The 25,970-nt window shown below is 32.0% G+C and overlaps 2 protein-coding genes and 1 long non-coding RNA gene across 5 annotated transcripts in view; 1 reads left to right on the top strand and 2 right to left on the bottom strand.

The window, feature by feature from the left end:
• Positions 1-2,909: 2,909 nt before the first annotated feature.
• Positions 2,910-4,990, bottom strand: LOC134705136 (uncharacterized). Its single transcript, XR_010105490.1, has 3 exons — positions 4,868-4,990; positions 4,181-4,372; positions 2,910-3,058 (listed from the first exon to the last, which is right to left on the bottom strand). It is a non-coding gene; the product is annotated as an uncharacterized LOC134705136 (long non-coding RNA).
• A 7,647-nt stretch (positions 4,991-12,637) lies between these two features.
• On the bottom strand, positions 12,638-20,943 carry LOC134707264 (temptin-like). 3 transcript variants are annotated; one of them, XM_063566882.1, is made up of 4 exons: positions 19,934-20,943; positions 14,207-14,393; positions 13,374-13,521; positions 12,638-12,805 (listed from the first exon to the last, which is right to left on the bottom strand). In XM_063566882.1, the coding sequence occupies exons 2-4, from the start codon at positions 14,387-14,389 to the stop codon at positions 12,693-12,695; spliced, it is 444 nt and encodes a 147-aa protein (XP_063422952.1). In that variant the 5' UTR covers positions 14,390-14,393; positions 19,934-20,943; the 3' UTR covers positions 12,638-12,692. The 3 variants fall into 3 exon arrangements, with proteins under 3 accessions (XP_063422952.1, XP_063422955.1, XP_063422954.1); XM_063566885.1 differs by lacking the exon at positions 19,934-20,943 and adding an exon at positions 18,291-18,391; XM_063566884.1 differs by lacking the exon at positions 19,934-20,943 and adding an exon at positions 16,450-16,514.
• The window catches only part of LOC134707263 (NFATC2-interacting protein-like), a 23,329-nt gene continuing 15,968 nt past the window's right edge, over positions 18,610-25,970 (top strand). The window contains exons 1-2 of the mRNA XM_063566881.1: positions 18,610-18,712; positions 24,177-24,411. Coding sequence (XP_063422951.1) covers positions 18,689-18,712; positions 24,177-24,411 — 259 coding nt within the window. The 5' untranslated portion in view covers positions 18,610-18,688. The remainder of the gene's footprint in view (positions 18,713-24,176; positions 24,412-25,970) is intronic.

Here is a 25,970-nt window from a genome sequence, read left to right as displayed (position 1 = left end):
GATGAGAATCAGAAAAAAGACACCCGCTCAACCTTGATCGTAATCCTGACGTTACGTGACAAGACATCTATTTTGTCGACTTTTGTTTTACATATTACAGATCTCGATTAACTCATTAATCTTTATTTCTTTGATATCAATAAAATGGAAATGTTAATGGCAATACTGACAAATGTCAATTGGAAGAAAAAAAAATACGCAGAACAAATTTTTGAGAAAATGCAAACTAAGTATCAAAATCCTATAAATTTGAACTTCTTTCTAAGGAATAATCAATTTGCCCTATTCACGTAGCATGACATTTATTCATATATATTTTTTCGATATACATATGAAGTGGCTCTTTACTTATACATCCCGTTTTTGAGATACAATGTATGGTAATTTTTTGTATTCTTGTCTTTCATTATTGCTGAATTGCTCTTTTGTCTAAAAATATTTGTTTGTTTGCCTTTTTGTGTTTTTTTGTTACATATGTCATTGTTTTTATAATGATTAAGATTATTATACAATATGTTGACTGCTGTACCCATATTTTTGACATTTTTATCTATTATGTTTGTTTGTTTTGTTCACATATCATTGTCAATATAATGGAATTACAAGTGAAAGGTTTAGCTAGCTATTAAACCAGGTTTTATTTACTTTTTTCTACATAAGATATATCTGTACAAAGTCAGGTATATGAAAGTGTTTTTTTTTTGTAATTTGTTTATTTTTGACATAAAGACAGAAAACAATCAAGCAGGATTACACACATGTACAGTTTCAAGTATGTTTTTAAATATATTATTATAAGTTATATGAAAGTTATTAACAATTCGTTTGATGTGTTTGAGCCTATGATTTTGCCATTAGATTACGGACTTTCAGTTTTGAATTTTCCTGTGAGTTCGGTAGTTTTGTTATTTTACTTTTTGTTACCCTAACATCTCTTCTTCATCGATTGTCTTAGATTTGACATCGGTAAACTAATGCTGCTTACATATGTTACAAGTGAAATGTGATGACTTATCAACCAATCGATTAGACAGAAAAGGGGGAAAATTATTGTAAATACGACAAATGAGTCATATATGTTATTACTTGTAACAATCAACTAAGTTATGACTGCATTCGTAAAACTTGAAAATAGATGATTTCAGCCTACCAATCAAAAACGTCTGGTTTACATTTAAATTAAAAAAGTTTAAAGGAACTTCCAATATGAAATCAGATTTCATGTGATGTAATTGGTATCCACTGCGTATGCAGGTGCTGATGAAATATCGCTTTTAACGTCAACAACTTTGCGCTTAGAAATTTAATTCATATCGCATTTTTCATTTTGATTCAGTATTAAACCGACCATGGTTGTTAAGTTCTAGGTACAAAATTATGTACGACACATAACTATTTTTACGGTGAAACGAAAATTCCGTGTTCATCAGTGACAGGAATACTTCTTTATGACATTACATTTAACACAAAGAATTAACCCTTACATAGCAACCTTCTCATAAAGAAATGCGAGACTTTGGGATATAATATCACTTAAAAAATATTAACTGTATTTTTCATATGCAATCATTTATGGAATGTTGCTACAAATCTTCAATTGGAAAGTTTACAATTGTGAAATCAGGATCATCTCTTTCGTTATTAAGTAAAGTTTAGCTATCAAATGATGCAGCAGACTTGAGGAAATTTGAGATGTCACATTTGAATGGCTCATCATTAGCACTTCAACTTTCAATTATTGCAAGGTCATCGACTGATTATCATAATTTTTTATGTCTGTTCATGTATTTTGATTAGTTACCGCGTCTCTCGTAGAAGTAAACAGACAAGCAAAGTTGGGTCCCATTTGAAGTTCGACGAATAAGAACTAGAACGAACATATAAAAAAAGTTGTCAATAAAAAAAATCCTCCATATCTTCGATGTCATTTTAGGGCATCAAATTAAGTTCTTTTATTTTAGTAAATATCATTCGCCCTTTTCTTGTATCTGCATTCTTTTAAATGAACACATTTTGAACTCATACGTTTTCTCTCACTATAAAATATAGAAAATGTTTGAGAAAAGGTGATTAAAAAGTCAACCGAAAGAACTGTATCAATTTTGATTTGAAAACCATTATCGTAAACATAAAAGTTAGTAATTTAAAATAGAAATTATGAGTAGATCATAGATACCAGGATAAGATTTTGTATTTGCACCAGACACGCGTCACAATTATGTCAGCAATAACACATTGTTTACATGGACGCTGACAATATCGAGGTGTTATATTCAAAAGATTATATTCTTACATTTTGTCTGTACATACTTATAACAAGAAGGCATTTATATGAAGCAATGCGTAAGTGAAAAGTTTTTAATTTGTTTGATGTTGATCAGTCGTCATATTATATATCAAGGTTACTAAAACACGTGCAACAACTCTATTGATGTCCTTGTAAACCGTGGGAATTTTCTAAAAGGTCACACTGGAAATGTTGATGATGACAAGATGAACTTTTTTTCTATTAAGTACAGTACTATGAACATCAAAAGTCTCTTCGTTTTCTGCAATTCTTATTTCCTATATTATTATCAGTCTATACAAAATGTCTTGTAACCTTCAAATGGTAGAAGCATTAGGTTTAATAAAACCACGTTTACACCCATAGCAAGCGTCATATATTTTACTCTTGTCATGCAGTTTAGAAAGACGACGACACATTTGTCTATTTAAGAGCTTTCCCTCAGGTTCGTTTATCATGCTCATCATCAATTTCAAATTTGTTACATCTGTTGAAATCTTTAAGATTTTCCCTCAACACCGTGTTGATGTAATTTTGAAACGTAACACCACTACTAACCGTGTATTGAAATGAGTTGTCACTTTTTTCGTCATATTTTGCAATATATATAACATAAATGTTACCTGGATGTCCAATCGGATTGAATGTTTTTTGTCCTGTATGCCATGAACAGTTGGAATCTCCGAGTTCCTCTCCATTCGTCATCCCATCTCCGTCAGAATCTTTTTTACATATTGTAGCATTCCATTTAAAACCATTTGCTCTGAAATCCTATGGTTTTGTGAATGAAATAAGTTATCTGTATACATTTACAATCAATATGAATATTATTTATAAATTAATTGGCGAATGATGCTGTATCTAACAATCCTAGTTGTATATATAAAAAAAGAAGATGTGGTATGATTGTCAATGAGACAACTGTCCACAAGAGACCAACATGAAACAGACATTAACAGCTATAGGTCACCGTACGGCCTTCAGCAATGTTGAGGTTTTTTAATTCAATATCTAGTAGCAACAAAAAGTACCAGCTGCTGAAACGGTTTCGTTTGTGATGATACTTTCAAGTGAAACCTTAATAAAGGATGTATTCAGTCTTAAAGTATATGGCAGTAATGAAACTTACAAAATAAAAAAACATATCACCATTAGGATGAACTATGAATTGCTCAAATTTCATTTTATTTTCAATTTGAATGTTAAATTTGTGTGCGTTTTATAACAATACTTACAGTGAAATGGGAGTTATATATCAACTATTTAAACCAAAAATTGATAATTAAATTGATATTATTAGAATAGAAATAAAGACTAACCATTTTTGCTGTCGATAAACTGCATTTTTATTAAACAGTTCTATTACTTTTTTTTATACATTTTTAATATCCTATATATAAATAAGATTTTTTTTCGACTTAGAAATTATAAAGATACTGCAAGGGCAAAATGGCAAAAATCACTCAGCTGTAATGGAAAGTAACAAAAACTTGACCCCTATGTTCAATTGATAGATAGATAAAGGCAACAGTAGTATATCGCTGTTCAAAAGTCATAAATATATTAAGAGAAAACAAATCCGGGCTACAAACTATAACCGAGGAAAACACATCAACTTTAAGATGTTAATCAACATAGAAACGAACTATTTGATAACAACTGCCATATTGTTGACTCGGTACAGGACATTTTTTAAGAACAAATGGCGGGTTAAATCTGATTTAATGGCTTGATGAACCTCCCGCTCACATGACAATGTTAAAAATTATCGCTAGAACGAGAACACTACAGAGAAACAGCACATAGACACGCAACAATACTCATTACAGAGAATCGCACACACAAAGTTAACCGACTAAATTATAGGACTCTAATTTAATTCAAAATACTCACAACACCAAATGGATTTTTCAGGTTTGTATAATGTTCTGGATTATAATGCCCAACTGGGTTCCAGGTTGCAGGAATCCTACATGGGTTAGGTACGTGATAACCATTTGGTATTAAATCCCGAAAATTTGGCCTACTAAGTACCATTGGTGAGATGACTAATAGCAGAGTGGCAAATTTAATCATCATCAAAATCTAAAATAACAAACAACAAAGATTTGTATAGCGCCTATGACAATATATTCTATTCAACAAGCTTCTGAAATCACATTGTTTTAAGGTGCAAACAGATAAGAAATGTCTTATTTAAGGCGTATGTTTGATGAACACATATCTGACATCCATTGCTCTATAATATATAGTATATATACATTTAAAAAGAATAATTATTTGGATTGATGGGAATTAAGGTTAGCCAATTATTTTATTTTCTTTTCTCCCGGAAATAATCACGAAAAACATGATGCATCTAAGATGGCAAAAATACAACAGGAGTAATTCCTCGTTAAGTCGTTTAAACTATCAAAATGATACTGGTATAAGTTTATCCAATGAGCAAATCAGGCTCCTTGAGCCTACACATTTAAAAAAAAATAATTGATTTAGAATTGTTAAACATGTTCATAGATGGGTGAAATTGTCAAAAGTATGCATATACGAAGTGGTATTTTAACAAATAATTATGCTTACCTTGTTCTGTTAACTTTTCGGTTCAAATATGATCAGATTTCTACTATTGTAATACCTTATGAGTATATGATTGGATCATTGACGTAATTATAGGGTGACTAATCGTGCCACAATTGATTTAAGAGATAAGACCTCAATTTACATGTTACAGAAGTTAACCTACTGTATTAGTACAGAATGGGGGGAAATAAACTATAATATACGAAAACAGACTATAACTTTTCTGTAATGAGTTGAAGTCTTTATTCTGTAAATGTTTCTATTAGTATTTTATTTATACCTTTTTTATTTTATTTTTTTAGCTATTCATCATTTTTTTTCTGCTTTTTCTTGTTTTAATTCTGTTAACTCTTACATGGGGTTACAGAATAACGGACAAGATGTTTGAAAGTCGTTATTTCATCTTGCAAGTGTTTTTTAAACATTAAATTTTGACTTTTCTACACTTTACACAAGTATTCCACATACCAAACTTTAAGACAAATTGAAAGAGTTGCTATTGCTTTGTTTCATAAAAAATTAATGGCAAACGTAGATGAAAGTATCATGTTTTAGGGAAGGATAAATTATCCAACTTTGTAAAAGATTATTCCGATTAAAAAAACTATTGGCATTTCAATGGGAATAAATTGTAACCTTCTACTGTCCAACTTGTTCCTTTATTCTTATGAGACTGAATTCGTACAGGAACTTTTTAGGAAGAAAGAACAGAAGTAAGCAATATCCTTTAACTTCAATTTCCGCTATATAGATGATGTTCTCTCACTAATTAATTTAAAATTGGTCACTATGTTGAACGCATCTATCCCGTCGAATGAGAGACTAAGGATACAAGAGACACAGTTAAGCCTGCGTCACATCTAGACTTATATCTAATAACTTACGTTAAAGGGTCGTTTGAAAACAAAACTTTACGACAAAAGAGATGATTTCAGTATACAAATTGGAAACTTTTCATTTCTATGAAGCAACATTTCAGCAGCGCTGGCATACAGAGTATATGTCTCACAATTGATACAATACTCTAGGGCTTGTATTTCATATCATGATTTCCTTGATAGAGGATTGCTGCTCACAAGGACGCTATTAAACCAAGAATTTCAGATGGTGAAGTTGAAATTTTACGAACGCCATCACAGGTTGGTTGACTTTTAGAAATGTCTGTTTCACAGATAATATCGGATATGTTCGATGGTCAGAATTAAGAAACTGAACGAGTCTATCAATGTCCATGGTTCGTCAATCTTTAAAGACTCCAATGTTGCAAAACACTTATCCTACCTTCACGACAAATATGTTGTTGTTCCCCAAACAACATCGTTTTTGTGTGTAAAACTCATTACATTAACTGCTTGATAAACGAATCAGGTGTTGACAATTCACTTGGAAATCCAACATATACCCTCACGACACTTACCAAAGAGGGAAGCCTGGATAATCATAGGTCTGTTCTATGTTCCTTTGGAATTTCAACCAAAGATGATGAACTGAATCTTCCATCACCGAATTGGATACCTAAACTACACAAATGTCCTTACAAACAACGGTATATTGCTGAGTCTTCCAAGTGCTCCACGAAAGCTCTTTGTAAATTAATAACATCTATTGTATCAGCAATGAAAGACGGGCTTCAAAGTTATTGTGAAACTGCCTCTTCTAGAGGTGGTGTGAATCAGACGTGGACACTTAAACATTTTAAAGATCTTTTAGAGTACATACAATCTAACTCTCTTTTATCTAGTAATAGTATTATAACATTTGACTTTTCTACACTTAATGCAAGCATTCCACATTCCAAACTAAAAGACAAATTGAAAGAGTTATTCATAAAACAGAATGGCCAACGAAGATACAAGTATCTTGTCTTAGGAAGGGATAAATTCTACTTTGTAAAGGATCACTCTAATTCAAACAAAAAATTCCCTGAAACTGACATTGTCAAGATGCTTGATTTCTTGATTGACAACATATTTGTTACGTTCGGAGGACGTGTTTTTCAACAGACTATCGGCATTCCAATGGGAACGAATTGTGCCCCCTTCTTGCCGACTTGTTTATTAGTATTTATTATTTCGAGGCTGACATTCATACATTAGACCGTTGGTTTTCCCGTTTGAATGGTTTTACACTAGTAATTTTGGGGCCCTTTATAGTTTGGTGTTCGGTGTGAGCCAAGGCTCCGTGTTGAAGGCCGTACTTTAACCTATAATGGTTTACTTTTTAAATTGTTATTTGGATGGAGAGTTGTCTCATTGGCACTCACACCACATCTTCCTATATCTAGGAACTTCTTAGGAAAAAAGATAAGAAGTAAGCAATCTCCTTTAACTCCACTATCCGCTATATAGATGATGTTCTTTCACTAAATAATTCAAAATTTGGTGACTATGTCCAATGCATCTATCCCATTAAACTAGAAATGAAGGATACAACAGATACAGTTAAATTGGTTTCATATTTTGACTGACATCTAGAAATTGACAATGAGGGTCGATTGAAAACAAAACTTTACGACAAAAGAGATGATTTCAGCTTCCCGATTGTAAACTTTCCATTCTAAATATTCAACATTCCAGCAGCACCTGCATATGCATACGGTGTATATATCTCCCAAATGATACGATATTCACGTGTTCGCATTTCCTATCATGGTATTCTTGATAGAGGGTTGTTGCTCACAAGAAAGCTATTAAATCAAGAGTTCCAAATGGCAAGTTGAAATTATCTCTTCGCAAATTTTACTGACGCCATCACGAGTTGGATGACCGTTATGGAATAACCCTTTTACAAACGATTTCGGATATGTTACTTACGTCGTAACTACAGTCCCCTTCCCTTTCATAAATGTGACCTACCTAATTATACTATTTACCGGATTTTTTATCTCACAAGGAACACGACGGTGCCACATGTGGAACAGGATCTGCTTACCCTTCCGGAGCACCTGAAATCACACCTTGTTTTTGGTGGGGTCTGTGTTGTTTATTCTTTAGTTTTCTATGTTGTGTTATGTGTACTATTGCTTGACTGTTTGTCCTTTTCATTTTTAGCCATGTCAGTTTATTGTCGACTGTTCCTCTGGTATCTTTCGTCCCTCTTTCCTTACGTCAAACTACAATCCCGTTTTCTATTCACGAATGTGACCTACCAAATTATACTGTTTACCGGGTTTGTATAAACATAAGCACGATGACGGGTGTCACATGTGGAGCATGACATGCAACAGCTGCTTACCCTTCCAGAGCACATGAGATCACCCCAATTTTTGGTGGGGTTAGTGTTGCTTAGTGCTTAGTATGTTGTGCCTTGTGTTCTTTTATTTGTCTGCTTTTTTCTGATTTAGCAATTGCGTTGTTAGGTTTTTTTTTCGATATATGAGTTTGAATGTCCCTCTGGTTCTGGTATTTTTCGCCCCTCCTTTAGCATCTTGAGCGGCAAATATTTTTTCTCGTAAAGAATAACATTTCTCATCCTACCTTTTTTACAATGTTATACAATGACATAAAACAGCTAAAAAAAATCATAATTGGAGAAATTTCTTAAATCTTTCATTGGAAAAGGGATAAAGGTGTTAACTAATTGAGTTATAACCAGTCAATGTCGTTAAATAACTTCCATCATCATCAATTGAGTCAAAAATGGTTCCTTCGTTCAAAGTTCTGACTATATAAATACTTCTCATAAATACTGCCATTCGCAATTGAATTTTATAATGATCGATCGAGAATTGATGAAACCTGTTAGGACGCCTGGAAGAAGTGTAATTGAAAACCAAGAACGCAAGGCAAATTGATCTTTTAACATCACACTTTAAAGCCATATATACAGCCCCTTCTTATGAGCAAAATAACATGACCACACATCGTAGGTCGTATTAATATCCAATCCAAACTGCAATGCGCGTCAGAAATAGTCGAAAGTGAAATGAAAAGTAGAAATAAGAAAAATTCCACAAAAACAGTTTGTGTGTACTAAATATAAAAATATTGTTTTTTCTATGTAGAAACCATGTTTTTATCATTGTCTCAGTGGTTTGTATTGTTCTGAAAAATAAACTTGACCTTAATAGCCTATACGTTATAAATACCGAACCTGTTTGATCTCGATTATGTTAGATCTATGAGATAAGCATGGCTAACTTGTCCTATCTGAAAAGATGTATATATAGAACATTGAAATGCTCCAGTGATATAGTTCTACTTAGTTACATAATATATGCTTCCATTAATTGACAAGTTTATTTTTCAGGAAAAACCATTACGGATACAATGGTATAGATATAAACATGGTTTTAAAGCTAGTTACACCTTTCACTTGTAAGAGACAGCTTTCTAGCAGTGATCACATATTATGAGTCTGTTGAGCATCATTCGTTATTCTATATAATACCTTTACACACAAACAAAATTTAAGACTGATATGATTGTTCAGAAAATGAGAAATTAGAAAAGTCTTCAAAGTATTATTTTCAAAGTAAGCTTGGATTATTCAAGTTTTTAAAATGTCCTTGTTAAAATTTCTTTCTGAGTTAATTGGCAAGTGCTGTGAAATCCCTACGCGTTTGAATGTTTTTTTTATTGGTATCAAAGAGTAAAATAACAAACAAACAAACAATACGATGATAATTTAAAATGGAAATTTCCTATTCAAATGGCAAAATTAAAAGCTCAAACAATCAAACGAATGGATAACAACTGTCATATTCCTGATTTGATACAGGAATTTTTCAAGTTATGTAAAAAATGGTGAATAAAAACTCGTTTTATAGCTAGCTAAACCTCTCACTTGTACAAATGCATGACAGTAGCCTACCATTCTATTATATTGACAACAATGTGTGAACAAAACAAACAGACATAATAGGTAAAAATGTCAAAAGTAAGGGCACAGCAGTCAACATTGTGTAAAAATCTCAAAAACAAACAAATATGTCAACAAAGAAAAACATAAAGGCATATAGAGAAAGCAGATTAGCAAAAATGCAAGTCAAAAATACAAAAATTATCATAGCATAATAACACAATGACGGGATGTACCGAGCCACGTCAAATGGATATTGCCAAAATAATTGCAACAGTAGTATACCGCTGTTCAAAAGTTGTAAATCGATTGAGAGAAAAGAAATCCAGGTTACAAACTAAAACCGAGGAAAACACATCAATTATAAGAAAAAAACAAAGGAAGAACAGAAACACTAACGTGCAACCAAACAAAAAAAAAAAAAAAAAAAAAAAAAAAAAAAAAAACATACAAAAATGCGAAATATTTAACAATAAATATCATATGTCTGACTTGTTACAGGAAATTGTAAGAAAAAATGGTGGGTTGGTGTTAAAAAAAGGTTAAACAGTAAAAGTAATAATTAACACCGACAAATAAAAGAACACTATAATTAGATGATAAACAAATTTAGAGCCTAGAATCTATACTCCAAGCCCATCGTGTATTATTTTTGGAGTTGATACGGAATATTTATCACCAAGGTCTGGTATCTTCCAATGAACTTTTTAGAAAAAAGGACGAGACATTGTTTGACATAATCTTGTTTCATCAACTTTTAACTGAGACACTGGTGAAGTTTTATAAAGTCTAAGTAACAACTGCAAGCTCTTGAATGAGTTGGGAGGTGTAAATACCTAGGTGGGGGAAATTGATAATTTCAAAATAAAAGTCGGCTCGTTGGTCATCGATTTCGGTACTTAGATGACCGCTTATGTCAAATTCGATGTACAAGTCTAAAGATGAGACGGAGGAAGCTGCGTCTGTTGTTTCTTCAATTTCTAATTCTGAATAATATGTTAAAGGAACCCAATCTGATAATTTGGATTGTTAATAGAAAGAACATCATTAATATATCTGAGTGTAAAATTAAATGAAAGTTTTTTTTACCTTCTTGTTTATGACAAGTGTCTGAAGGAACTACGACTCATATAAAACTAAGAAGAAGTCGACAAGGAGAGGCGCACAGTTCGTATTTACTTTAAACATTAGTTTGGCATCCTGATTACTCTTCATGTATGTTTTTTTTATTATATTATCAATGGAAAATTACGATCAATTGCGTGGTTTATAACATAGGATACAATATTTCAAAATATTTGCTTTTTGTGAGTAGTAAGGTTGGTTCACTGATACATCTCCATGTATACTGTATACTTCAACGTAATTCAACCTTAACAGTAACATGTACTTTTTATGCCCCACCTACGATAGTAGAGGGGCATTATGTTTTCTGGTCTGTGCCTCCGTTCGTTCGTTCGTTCGTCCATCTGTGCGTCCGTCTGTGCGTCCGTTCGCTTCAGGTTAAAGTTTTTGGTCAAGGTAGTTTTTGAAGAAGTTGAAGTCCAATCACCTTGAAACTTAGTACACATGTTCCCCATGATATGATATTTCTAATTTTAATACCAAATTATAGTTTTGACCCCAAAATCATGGTCCACTGAACATAGAAAATGATAGTGTGACGTTCAGGTTAAAGTTTTTGGTCAAGGTAGTTTTTGATGAAGTTAAAGTTACATCAACTTGAAACTTAGTACACATGTTCCCTATGATATAATTTTTCTAATTTTAATTCCAAATTAAAGTTTTGACCCCAATTTCACGGTCCACTGAACATAGAAAATGATAGTGTGACGTTCAGGTTAAAGTTTTTGGTCAAGGTAGTTTTTGATGAAGTTAAAGTTACATCAACTTGAAACTTAGTACACATGTTCCCTATGATATAATTTTTCTAATTTTAATGCCAAATTATAGTTTTGACCCCAAAATCATGGTCCACTGAACATAGAAAATGATAGTGTGACGTTCAGGTTAAAGTTTTTGGTCAAGGTAGTTTTTGATGAAGTTAAAGTTACATCAACTTGAAACTTAGTACACATGTTCCCCATGATATGATATTTCTAATTTTAATGCCAAATTATAGTTTTGACCCCAAAATCATGGTCCACTGAACATAGAAAATGATAGTGTGACGTTCAGGTTAAAGTTTTTGGTCAAGGTAGTTTTTGATGAAGTTAAAGTTACATCAACTTGAAACTTAGTACACATGTTCCCTATGATATAATTTTTCTAATTTTAATTCCAAATTAAAGTTTTGACCCCAATTTCACGGTCCACTGAACATAGACAATGATAGTGCGAGTGGGGCATCCGTGTACTATGGACACATTCTTGTTTCTATCAGAGATATTTTTGATTTGAACAAAGATGACGATTAACAAATGATTGACGATTATAGTTACATGTATTTTTCATATGCCTCCAATAAAGCGCACAATTGGGTATGTTTCTTTTACTTCTTGTTTATTTATATATATATGTCTTACAAATCTGAGTAAATATGCATTAATCTATGCTGTAAATGGGGATATTTTCCTAGAGATATCTAATGATATTTTTAGAGCAAGTTTACTAGTTTACTACCCAAAGAATTTTATGACATCAGGAAAAATATGTGTCTTGTGGACGTATTCGTTTACTATTATGCATCCGATTTTATTGCTGAACTTAATAAAACATATTCTAATTAGAAGATGTAGTATGATAACAGATACCAAAAAAGGGAGAGGATGTAAACAACTATATAGGTCGGTCACCCTACGACCTTCAACACTGAGCAAACACCATGCCTTCCTGTAAGCTATTATAAATGGTCACGGGAAGACAAATGTGATCGCATTTGAAATGAGGAAACCAGCTTATGCCAAAAAAGCAGATATAATTATTAGACATAAAAGAACGGTAACAGAAAGACAAGACACAAAGTAGCAATCTAAGAGAACTATATTTTATTGTTTTATTTTTCATCTACGTTTATCTAATAATGTTAGTTGTGATCTGGATAAGTTATATCTCCGTATAAACCATCACAATTTTCCATACAGTCACACTTGAAACGTTGATACAAACAAGACGGATCTCCAATCGGTTCACAAATACCTAAGATGAATAGGAGAAAATACGTCACATTATCATATCAGCATTACTTAAATTGTAAAACAATCTTATTCAAATTAAAGTATTATTAATATTGAAATTGGTGCTGCGATACACATTCAAACTTTTCTTCCAATCTTAAAAATAGTTATCGTAATATTAGAAAAAAAATCGACATTTGTTATTTTTTTAAGTCTAAGGGTCAATCTACATTAACAAGAATCCACTAGAACCGGTTCCAGGGATCATTTTCAACTCTATGTGTACGAAAAATGTAATCTCTGTAATGAAAGATGATCGATTTGACTTTGGTGACTTGCTGTATTGTCTTAATATCTTAGTTCATAGGCATTGTAATCTAAATTGTATTTAACATTAACCAATATCAAGTGTTTAAAAGTTGTAAAAAAAAACATGTTCATCGAACAAAGTTGCTAAGAACCGACTTAAATAGAAATGATGTTGGTTAAACATGTGATATTTTTAAACATACATTTAAAGTAGAATCTTTGTCGTAAACGTGAGATTTTACAGATGTTACCTATACAAATATAAAGGTTTAACTATTTACCAGGATGTCCTACTGGATTGTATGTTTGTTGACCTGGACGCCATTTACAGTCTGGGTCTCCCAGCTCGTCTCCGTTCGTCATCCCATCTCTGTCGGAATCTTTCTTACATAAAGTAGCATTCCACTTGAAATCATTTTCTCTGAAATCCTATAATAACATAATAAAACATTTCAATCTGTATCTGTGAATACAATGCAATAAGGCAGCTTCTTCTGTCGTATTCTCTGAATATTGGAAATATGTTGTTTAAATTCACAGCTTCATTAGTATAATGAAAGAACCAGCGTTGGTTCACAAAGTATTCACTATTCACATTATAATAAAATTGTTTTGAATTCGTCAAATTGTGTCTCAGATGGTATAAAATTATCAACAGATTTTTTTATATATAGACGTACGTGAATGAGTTTGAAACAAAAATGTGATAGTCAAAATAATAGTCAAGTGTCTTTACAATATGTCAAGTTCGTAGAATTTTTCTTTTTAATTGATTCTGATGAATTTGTTATCCCAAATACATTTTGAAATAAATAAAATAATGACCTCAGTATTGAAAAAAACCTTTGAATTCGAAAACGAAATTTGTTTAAAAGTATTAATATGATTGATGATTGATTAGATTCGTTCACAATAAGATTGGAAGTCCAGTTATGCACATTGTTATTCAATGATGAGATCATATTAAAAGCTTGTTCATCTAAGATCTGAAAATCAGAATTAATGAAGACTTTTGGTATAAGCATGGAAGTAATATTACATCCATGGTATAAGTTAAACATCCTTGTTTTCATGATAATTAATTCGGTTATAATGATTAATTTTCAATACTTACAAGACCAAATGGATTTTTAATTGACGTGAAATGTTCTGGATTATAATGGCCCACTGGGTTCCATGTTGCAGGTATTCTACACGGATTAGGAACACGATACCCACTTGGTATTTTATCTCGGAAGTCTGGCCTACTAAGAACCAGTGTTAAGATAGTTAATAGTACTGCGCAAACTTTGATCATTGTTCTAAAATATATAAAAAAATGTGCTAATAAAAAAATCTTGACCTCCTATTTCAATAAGATATACAAATGTGAAACCATCTCTATATACAGGAAATTTTGTTAAATGTACATGTATATCTATAAAAGATGAGATTTTCAACTTCATATGTCTACTACACATCTTTAAATGATTCTTCCCTAATGCATCGGATTTCGGAAGAAGAAAACAAACGAACAGTATGATACATTAATAAAATGAACGAGTCTGTTTGGTTGCCAACTAAACAATATGGACAATAACAGCATATCGTAAACCTAAGCCTATCTGAACTAGTTACAATTTCTGTATAAAACTAGGTTTACATTTATATGCCATTTTGGCTAGAACTTTTGTAAGTTTTTATGAAGAGAGACTGTTATTAGACATTGAAAGTCTTTTGTTCGAAACGCACACATCTTTAATATAAAAAAGAAGATGTGGTATGATTGCCAATAGGACAACTGTTCACAAGAGACCAAAATGACACAGACATAAACAACTATATTGGTCACCGTACGGCATTCAACAATACTGAAGCAAAGCCCGTACCGCATAGTCAGCTATAAAAGTCCCCGATATGACAATGTAAAACAATTCAAACGAGAAAACTAACAGCCTTATTTATATAAAAAAAAATGAAAGGAACACAAATATGTAACATATAAACAAACGGCAACCACTAAATTACAGGCTCCTGACTTGGGACAGGCACACATAAATAATGTGGCGGGGTTAAAAATTTTAGTGGGATCCCAACTCTCCCCCTAACCTGGGACAGTGGAATAACAGTATAACATAAGAACGAACTATAAAAATCAGTTGAAAAAGGCTGAACTCATCAGGACAAAAATACAAGTCGACGTAGCCGGGTACTTATACATCCCGACCAAAGGACAGATCTGAGAGTACTCGCAGTTTAAACATGTTATTTTGACATTTTTACTCCACTATGGGATTTTGATCAGGTTTTAGATATTGGTTTCTTAATAAAAAAAAAATATAACACGATAGATTGACGTTTGTCCTATGAAAAAGTTTAAGGTTTTTAGAAATGGCCTTCGCAATTTCATTGAAGTGATTATATAGTTGTTCAACTAGTTGGTAAACAAAGTTTTTTCCTTCTTTTGCATCTGGATTCAAAAAATTGTCCAAGGGCTCTGAATATGAAAAAGGATATGCGGTGAATGCCAATGAGACAACTTTTCACAAGAGACAAAATGACACAGAATTCAACAACTATATATAGGTCACTATAAGGCCTTCAACAATGAGCAAAGCCTATACCGCATAGTCATCTATTAAATGTCCCGAAATTCAAACGAGAAAACTTACGGTCTGATTTATGTATAAAAAGATGAACGAAAAACAAATATGTAACACAGCGAAAAACGACATCCAAGTTGGTCATCTTTAAGAGATCACGCCTTGTTTATATGCTTTTTGAAATATATTCCTTGTTTGGTTGGTGTTGATTAGATACTTTAACCACAGTGTGTGTATTTCATGGGATATCTTAAGTAGGAAAAAAACTTACAGCACATTTCAGTCAGTATGTAGCTAATGGTAATATCTTTGGTTAGCTTGCTTGTTAGCTGAACCGTGCAGTCATTGTTAGGTAAGGTAAACTTCCCTCCTTTAATAGTAGACTAGCCCAACAGATAAAAAATCTATCTCTCTGTAGGACTAAGCCACTTTAAAGGAGGGAAGTTTACCTTACCTAACAATGACTGCACGGTTCAGCTAACAAGCAAGCTAACCAAAGATATTACCATTAGCTACATACTGACTGAAATGTGCTGTAACACTCTGGAAAAATCACGAATTGGCTTTGAGTGTTTCGGATGATGGATAATCATGCAGAAAAGCGTTTCGTATGCATAAAATTTACAAATGTTTCTTTCATTTTTTGAGTCGATTTATGATTGTATATGCTTCCACCAGACAGCTCATGTTTTCGGTATGAACATTGTCATGTTGTACATGCCAGTTATATAATATCATGTAAAACAATAACTGACAAAAGGAGGATTTCACTTACCATATATGTCTGATAAACTTAGACCAAAACAAATAATCATCGGGAAAGAAGGTTAACAGGTCATAAAATTACCAATTTAATTAATGAGTACGATAAGGCACACATGTATATATAGGCACAGTCAATAGTTTACGAACACAAGTACTTCTATAGGTACAGCCAATAGAGTATGAGTACTTTACATTATTTCATATTTGAACGCTTGCTACAAAAAAAAAACCCGTCAGGATTTCATTTCAATGTGTGGAGACACAAATGATTTTTGGAAGGGTTAAAAAGAAGTTTGTTCGTGGGTTTCATTCACTTTTTCAACCTTGTAGGTATTTTTTTTAAGGGATTCATCCATTTGAAGTATATTACAATGGTGTATGGGTATTATTTGCTTTAAGCTTTTAGTGAATATGTCAGATACTAGTAGTACATTAAGAATATGTATGAATTAAAGTATACAACATTGTTATAGCAAACTCTCACATTTTTCAATCTGGTGTACATTTACGGAAAATGTATTATTTTAACTTAGTATGCAGCAAAGTGGAAACCTTTTTTTTTTTAAAATAATTATATATCGAAAAGTACTTAATTTACATATATCCTGTACAGCTCATAGGTTGGTCTTTTTTATGCCCCACCTACGATAGTAGAGGGGCATTATGTTTTCTGGTCTGTGTGTCCGTCCGTCCTTCCTTCCGTCCGACCGTTCGTTCGTTCGTTCGTTCGTTCGTTCGCCTGTTCGTTCAGGTTACAGTTTTTTGGTAAAGGTAGTTTTTGAAGTCCAATCAACTTCGAACTTAGTACACATGTTCCCTATGATATGATCTTTCTAATTTAATTGCCAAATTAGACTTTGGCCCCAATTTCACGGTCCACTGAACATAGAAAATGATAGTGCAAGTTTCAGGTTAAAGTTTTTGGTCAAGGTAGTTTTTAATTTAGTTGAAGTCCAATCAACTTGAAACTTTGTACACATGTTCCTTAGGTTATGATCTTTCTAATTTAAATGACAAATTATATCTTTTATCCAAATTTCACGGTCAACTGAACATAGAAAGATGATAATGGGAGTGGGGCATATCCGTGTACTATGGACAATCTAGTTGTTCTATTTGTATTGAAACTCGATGTCCTCTTTCATAACAAAACAAGTTATGAAAAACAAATATGATAGTCAAGAACAAACGACAACCACTGAACTACAGGCTCCTTATCTGGGACAGCTAGGCCGTGACATGCAGAATGAGGAGGTGTTTAACATGTCACGCAGTTTGAAGCCACAAACCCTAATATATCGAGTCCCGGGCCTGTGGAACTGACTGGACTACTGAATGTGAGATAAACACTGTCACGCTCATGGTATCTAGCTTCACAATATGCCATTTGATGCCATTTGCCAACCAACATCGTCACATCGTCAATAGCACTTGAAATTAACATGGACATCATTGAAAATGCACACTATTATATAATCTTGAAAACCGTTACAAACTGAGTTATGAGACTCGGAAGACTGACTTGAGAAAAATATAACATCAGGAAAAATTGCAACCCATGATATACCAACAACACGTGTCAGTTTGGTTGTTATCTTGAAACTATGGTAAATAGAGAGATATATAATTTGATTACAAAAATGACTTTTTGTATCATTTGTTTTTTTGTGGACAGTTGTGAACTTGTCTCATTGACAATCCTACCACATCTTCTATTTTCAATGATACTGAGCAAGCTACTGAATATTCAATGTTCAATGGCTATAATTATTAAAACATTTTTTTGATTGAGAAACTTTAGACAGCAAAATTGATCAGACTGAAACAAGTTTCTTCTACATGTATATTCACCTTAAGTTATGTCTTTTGTCTTCCCATTATAACACCGCAGCGGATTGCCGGCTTAACCAGAGACATATAATATATGATATATGTCTCTCGCTTAACTGAAGTTACACAGATTGTTAAAAGATAACATTTTCTATTTAAAAACATAATTAAGTTTTAAATTCAAAATAGTATAAAATGTAAACCAGTATAGCTTTGTGTTAGGTTATGCTGACTGAGACTACTATAGTCTCAGGTTTATGTAAAAAAAAAAACCTTAAACATTACGGGCCATTGGCTTTTATTATTTTATATTTTATAAATGGGTTTAAGATATATTTCATAGACGGAATTTTACCAGCTTGACTCTGCATTTAGACAATTCGGCGGGTGATCAACAAAATCATAACAAACTATATAAAATGGATTGTATAGATTTAGAAAGGGTATTAACACATGTTTGTTTAACTTTGCCATTTTATTAGAGTTTTTTTTTCACTCCTTGTCCGTAAAAATTGAGCACATTTTGCTGAAATCGTATGGTCAAAATACAGTTAGAATGTTCTAATTTCGTTTCCTCACCACTGCCACTGATAAAAAGTAAAAAAGGCCAGACTGAAAATAACCATCTATAAATTATTTTGGTGTATATTATACTCAATTATGTATGATTAACTATTTGAGCTATACTGAGATAGACCAAGTGAGGTATAACCTTATTTTCTTTTCGAAGTGTTCTTCATAAAATGTGTGCACATGGTCAACCTCACAGCTATTTGCATAGACTTGGGAAATTTATCTGCAATATTTACCATGACATTTTGTACTGTAAAGCTTGAACTATTGATATAAAAAACAGGTTGGGGAAAATCCTCATAAATGGCATCTTCGCTAGCCAAGGGTTACGATCCACTCCCGCTCTCTTCACCCTTGGCGGATTGAGATAAAATTTCGGAGACACAAGGTAAGGATTTTTATTGGTTGCAGTCAAAACTCGCTGCATCCAATCAAAATGCGCCTGTAACATGATCACGTGTAAATGTAGAAAGTGTTTGTAAACAATTGCCACGTGTTTTTTTGTGCAACAAGCCTTTACATCCCTAAACATACGACTATATTAAGTGAAAACTTGAATGTTTTTAATCAACAAATGGAAGTTCCTGTGTATGTTTCATGCACAAATGCATGAATGTTGACGTATGCTTTCATTTCCGGCTTTACCAAGTGTGTAGCATCTAGACGCTACCGTGTTTTTACCTCCAAGCTGAAGAGTTCAAGTGCTACTATTGGTCAAGACTAATGTATTCGGAATTGGCGTGGTTTTTATCTTCCGATAGATGGCGCAACATTGTTATCACAAATGTTGGCTCAATCCGCCAAGGGTGAAGAGAGCGAGAGTGGATCGTAACCCTTGGCTAGCGAAGATGCATAAATGGGTATTATCCCCATTTATTATTACAGGTATATATATATATACATGTACCCACAAAATTGTGGATCAATTTATATTAATGATAAAAAAAAATAATGTTTGTATTTCATCATCATGTTATTTTCTTACCCTATTTTGTTATGGAGACTAAAATCATTTCATATATCAATTTATAAATTTTATCTACTCACTGCTGGACTAGTCATGGTTAAAAATGATTAGTCCCAGGACTTACCTTCAAAAATACATACAGTACCCTCCAAAAATATCGATTCGATATCTTTATTGTCCGATTTCCGTATTTCTCGGAATCACACGGAGTACCGCGGATTTCACTCCTAAAATCCTCCAAAGATTCTCTCCCAACACCGCGTGGCTGTTAATTGGTTTATTGCCCATCGGATGTACTTAAAATTAACGACGCGTGACAACATAATTGGATTACCCAGATAATTTACCTTTGAACATTTAATCGATCTTGGTTGCACAGGTGTGCTTTAAAATCACGGTATTATAAATTGAGCAAATGTTTTCCTTTCTTTGACAGATAAAGATGTGACAATATCATTTAGAATAAGATAATTATTATCTTATATGTTTTTGTCTTGTGCCATTATCTTTAAAATAAAACTTTCATACGAAAAAGTATGAAGAAAATACTTGTTATTTTGTGTTTCTATTACAGTCCAGTCAGGTCATACATTGTGTTCTTTCAACAAGGACGATTTTGCCACAATTAGTATCTTTTGTAACTTATTCAATAAGCAATATCGGCGCATTAACTGTTCATTATTTAAAAATCAACTGGCTAATAAAATCATGTTGTATTTACGGTCGGATCATCAAGTAAACTTAATTTACTGAGCAATGTAAAATATTATGTTTCACCACCTCGGTACATTTATACAGACTTGAATAATTTAAATTACGAACAGAAACTGTAATATGACAACTCTGTTGAACAAAGGAAATAATTTCAAGTGATATTGATAGCGCTTGTCATTTTCGTATTTTACGGAACGGTTTTCAAATTTACGAAAGTATATATATCAATTTCGTCATTTTAATTTGGAAAGTGTAAAAATATTTTCACATTAAAGTACTATAATTCTACCGGTCTCCATGTGTTTGACAAGTTTATGAAGCTCAATCATTTACATTTACAAAAGATGTTAAAAGTTGTGATGATAAGTAATTCGCGTATGCTACCCGATAGGTCACTAATCCTTTAATTATTAATAAAATTTATTAAACCCCATAATTGCCCATCATAATATTTATTCCAGTTAAATCAGTCATCATTTTATTTTTCAAAACTTCCCCCTGCCTACAATTGGCAGTTCTTAATCGTATTATTGTCATTTGAAAACAATTTAAAATCACCCCGGACAATTTTCATCATAATTTCAATTAATACATCATCAACCGTGAATTTATATTATTAACCATGGACATATAACTAATGTTCAGGTCTACTTTCTTTTTTGAAAGATAAAACATTAAGATTCATATAGTAAAAGATTTGTTCTCGTTTATTCGGATAAGAATTATATTATAGATTCCTATTAATCATTTGTAAAAGGACCTTCTGGAGCCTCAATACGATTGCACAAAAATGTCATTCTGCAACTTTAGAAACTTTGAATGGAATTTTCCCACGGTCGTCTAGAAAGGTCACCTGAGTTTACTGGTACGCGATATTATTTCCCGCCCTTTAAAAACTCGTGACGAGGATAAAATTGATGTTAACTATTTATAGCATTTAACATTGTTAAGTAAGTCAAGTTCAAGTTCAACCCAAACTGTTGACAACTGAGATGTGTATCGTGGAATAGTCTTCGCACGGCAAATAATTGTTTTTAAAATCTTTTATATGATCACTGTTTATACAAACTACACAAATTTCCATTCATTGTGAGAAAATAAATATTTAACAACAACGAATTATTGCAGCTGTAGAAGTATTCCTGATGTAACCGAAATGACTTTTTATCCTACAGAACTGCCAACAAATCGTAAAACGAAAATGACGTAATTATTAAGCATAACGAATGGTAAATAATATTTCCCTTTTTAGTTGAACATAATAAACTTTCAGACACGTTATTTTTATGATTTTCTTTAAACTGCTCTCATTAATTTAGCGAAAGTTTCCGGTTATTTTTACACAATTTAAGTATCTTCATTTTGTAAATTATTATGCCTAATGAATGGTGAATAAATTTACCTTTTTACTTGCATATGTAGGAAACTTTTAGACACATAATTTTTAAATAATTTTTAAATAAAGACTTTAACTTTGAAGTAGAATATTTGGTTTTTAACATATTCCACTATATTTTATAATCCTTTTTGTCAAGCCTTCGACTTTAGTTGAAAAAGCGAGACTAAGCGATCCTACATTTCGGCGGCGTCAGCGGCGTCAACAAATATTCACTCTGTGGTTAAAGTTTTTGAAATTTTAATAACTTTCTTAAACTATACTGGATTTCTACCAATCTTTGACAGGAGCTTGTTTATGATCATAAGATAATATCCAGAAGTAAATTTTGTAAAAATAAAATTTCATTTTTTCCGAATTTTACTTATAAATGGACTTAGATTTTTCTGCAGGGAAACATAACATTCACTCTGTGGTTAAAGTTTTTAGAATTTTAATAACTTTCTTAAACTATCCTGGGTTTGTACCAAACTTGGACAGAAGCTTGTTTATGATCATAAGATAGTATCCAGAAGTAAATTTTGTAAATAAATAAATCCATTTTTTCCATATTTTACTTTTAAATGGACTTAGTTTTTCTGCGGGGAACCATTACATTCACTCTGTGGTTAAAGTTTTTAAAGTTTTAATAACTTTCTTAAACTATCCTGGGTTTGTACCAAACTTGGACAGAAGCTTATGTATGATCATAAGATTGTATCCAGAAGTAAAGTTTGTAAAAAGATTACTCTGTTTTTTATGTAATTTACTTTTAAATGGACTTATTTTCTTACAATCATAAAATAGTTACAAGAGGAATATTTTTATTGATTTTTTTCCTCATTGTTGTTGAGCCTGCAATTTACAGCAAAAATAGGCGAGACACTGGGTTCCGCGGAACCCTTACAAATTTTTTTTTATAAGCAAGTACATAAAGGTAAAGATATTTTTAGATTGGCTAACAAAAAATACGAAAATATTTTGACTTATTATTACCACAAATTAAATTTAATTAGTATAAAAGACATTTAAAATTATACACCTGTTTGACACTTAAAATGATACAGTAGACCGGAAATATAATTCTTTATTACTTCAACCTTTACCTGTCAGGTAATCCAATTACCCTATCAGTCGTGTGCCGGTAGAGATCAAAGTAGGATAAGGGCAATTAATTTCTCAGTGTAGAGAGTGAGCTCGCTATCACAATAAATATTTACCTGATTTTGGGAGAGATTACTCCCAAATTCCTCCCAACATTTTGGGAGGATTATCGGAGTTTTTCGGAGTGACTCCGACATTTTCCTTGGTGTAGGGTGTGGGAGAGTTGGTCCTCTTGAATGGTACTGTATTAAGTGAGAGCCTACAAATGTAGTATTTAAAGAACAATCCTGAACAACAATAAACTTTCTTTTTTTTTGGTCTCGAGACATTTTTCTAGAATTCGAAATATGACAGTACTTACTAGATACATATATATGTATATGAACATGTAATGACTGACAAATAAGGAGAAGTTTGTACATTGTACCATCTTAAGAAACTGCAAAAAAATGTGGATTGAAATTTCAACCAAACTATAGAAATTGAGACAGAAATAAACATCAAGTTTATTGAACCAGAGTTCACATAATCATGATAATGATTAGAAAAAATACAGTAACAAAGAAAAACTTTCAAGGTTTAAAGTTAAATTAAAGCATTTTAGAGAAAAAAAAGATGTATAAGGCCACCATATATATGCAAGAATTATTGGTAGATACATGTAAATACAATCTTAGATTTTATACAACAGACTTACAAAAAATGCCACATGAACAGTTCTAGATTTTATTTAACAGACCTGGGACAATCAGTGCTACATGTATCACACTCCCCTGTTGTGTAAAATGTTGCTGTATTGGACAAGACCACAACATGATCTGTTTACATATAAAATGTATTGTACAAAATGTACATGTACAATGTAACTGCTACTGGTACATATGGTACATATAACTTCAGTTAAAATTAATAAGTTTATGTTGTCAAAACTTACAACACCAAAAATTATGTTGGAATATTTCCAATGTATGGGATGCCACATAAAAAAATGACAGTCAAATGCCCTCTGTAAAAAAAAATCACGTTTGTTAGTCCAAGGAAAATTTGAGACTGTTAAATTTTAATTTTGTAAGTTCTATCAGGCCACAGACTACAGAAATGATCTTTATGCACAAAGGATAGTTGTGAAAATTTACAAAAAAAAAGATTGTCTGTAAAATGTTTATCTTTGTAGGATAATTCTGTGATTCCACAGAAAAGAATTAATCAGAGTGACAGTGATGACTCGCCTGTAAAAACTAAATCCCACAGAAGACGTGGACTGGCAGCCAGACTAAAGACCCACAAAACAGTAGAAGCCAAGGAAGTGTCGGATCATGCTACAGTCTATTCAACTAAAGTATCAAAGTTATTTGGAAGCTTTGAAGATACATCTGGTTCCCTGTCTGTAAATTCCATGATGAAACAAGGTAGGATGATAATCAAATAACAATACCATGTACAGGTATATATATAATTTTATTATAATGTCCAAAAATAGTAACAGTCAACATCCAATCTATTTTATACAGTATATATATAAAATAGGGAGTTGTGGTATGATTGTCAATAAGACAAAAAAAGAAAAGAGTTCAAATTATGTGGATATGTATGCAACCATATCAGCAACTATATCATGTACATGTATATACATGTAGTTACTAAGTACCGGTTCATCATCCAACAAAACCCATGCCATTTACTCATGATCTATAAATTGCTGTAAAATAACAAAAGGGAAACAATTCAAAAGGAAAAAATACATTGGCCTATAAATTTTTAACAAAACAATAAAAAAAATACATACCAGTATATATGCCAGGCAGCAACAAATTACAATCCCTGAGTTACAGGCTCCTGACTTTAGAGAGGCACATACAGAATGTTGCAGGTTAATTTTATGAGCCCTTAAAGGGATAATTCGTGATTTTTCACTTTTCATCTTATTATGTTCATAATACCATAAAAAACATATTCACCAAGTTTTATTTTGATATGAAATCTAATAAAGAAGAAAATTGGGAATTATTATTTTTATTTCTTGAAACTTCCTGACTTATGTGACGTAGTTTAAGTCTTTGATGCATGCCGGGAGTGAAAATATCTCATCTAAGTCTTGTTCGTTAACCATCTAATAACGCGATTTACAGCGCATCGACGACTTTTGGTGTAGCTATTAACCAACGAAAAATAAGTGATAGCCATGCAACTTTTAAAATTAGATCGTGTGGATATTTTAAAACGAATTTTAATAATAAAATTAATTCATACAATAGAACATTTGTATGATTTTTTTCTACAAATACTTTAAACAAACATATGAAATTGACATGATCAATAGTGTATTAAAAATACATGTTTGTATTGTGACCTTTTTGCTTCATTCCATCAAACATTTTCACTTGCTTTTACGGTGGAAATAAAATGTGTATTGTTTTGTGACACCTAAAGAATGTTGAATGCGTAGGTTAACTCAAGGTAATTAAAAGATTAGCATTATGTAATTCTAATCCTGTAAGGTAAGGTCGCACAATAACTGGATAGCTGTTGTATATTTTTACATTTTGCATAAGCATGCTAAGATCACTTTTAAATGAATTATGACTTTTGATCAATTCAGTAACGATAAAATACTTAATTATTTTAATTGAAGTATAAATTCATAAATAAAAATAGCCTTCTAATCACGAATGTATGAACTAAAAATTGTACTATTTTAGATTAGGATCGGCAGCCTTAAATATTTCAAACAGATCATTAACAATTGCAATTATATAATTTAGTCCATCCAAAGTTATCTTTAATTACCTATTTAGGAATTAATGTTCTCATCAAAATATTTCAAATCTCACAACGCACATATACTTCAGATATTTGAAAAAAGATGCTTTAAAAAAGTGACAGAAAATTTAAGAATCATTATCTTTTTGGAATGGAATAGAAATTTACGAACATATTTGCTTTTCAAGTGTGAAAACATCAACAAAAT

The sequence above is a fragment of the Mytilus trossulus genome, chromosome 2 (genome assembly GCF_036588685.1).
Source record: "Mytilus trossulus isolate FHL-02 chromosome 2, PNRI_Mtr1.1.1.hap1, whole genome shotgun sequence".
Lineage (NCBI taxonomy): Eukaryota > Metazoa > Mollusca > Bivalvia > Mytilida > Mytilidae > Mytilus > Mytilus trossulus.
Note: the sequence above shows the minus strand (reverse complement) of the source record. Positions and strands in the feature narration are given on the sequence as shown.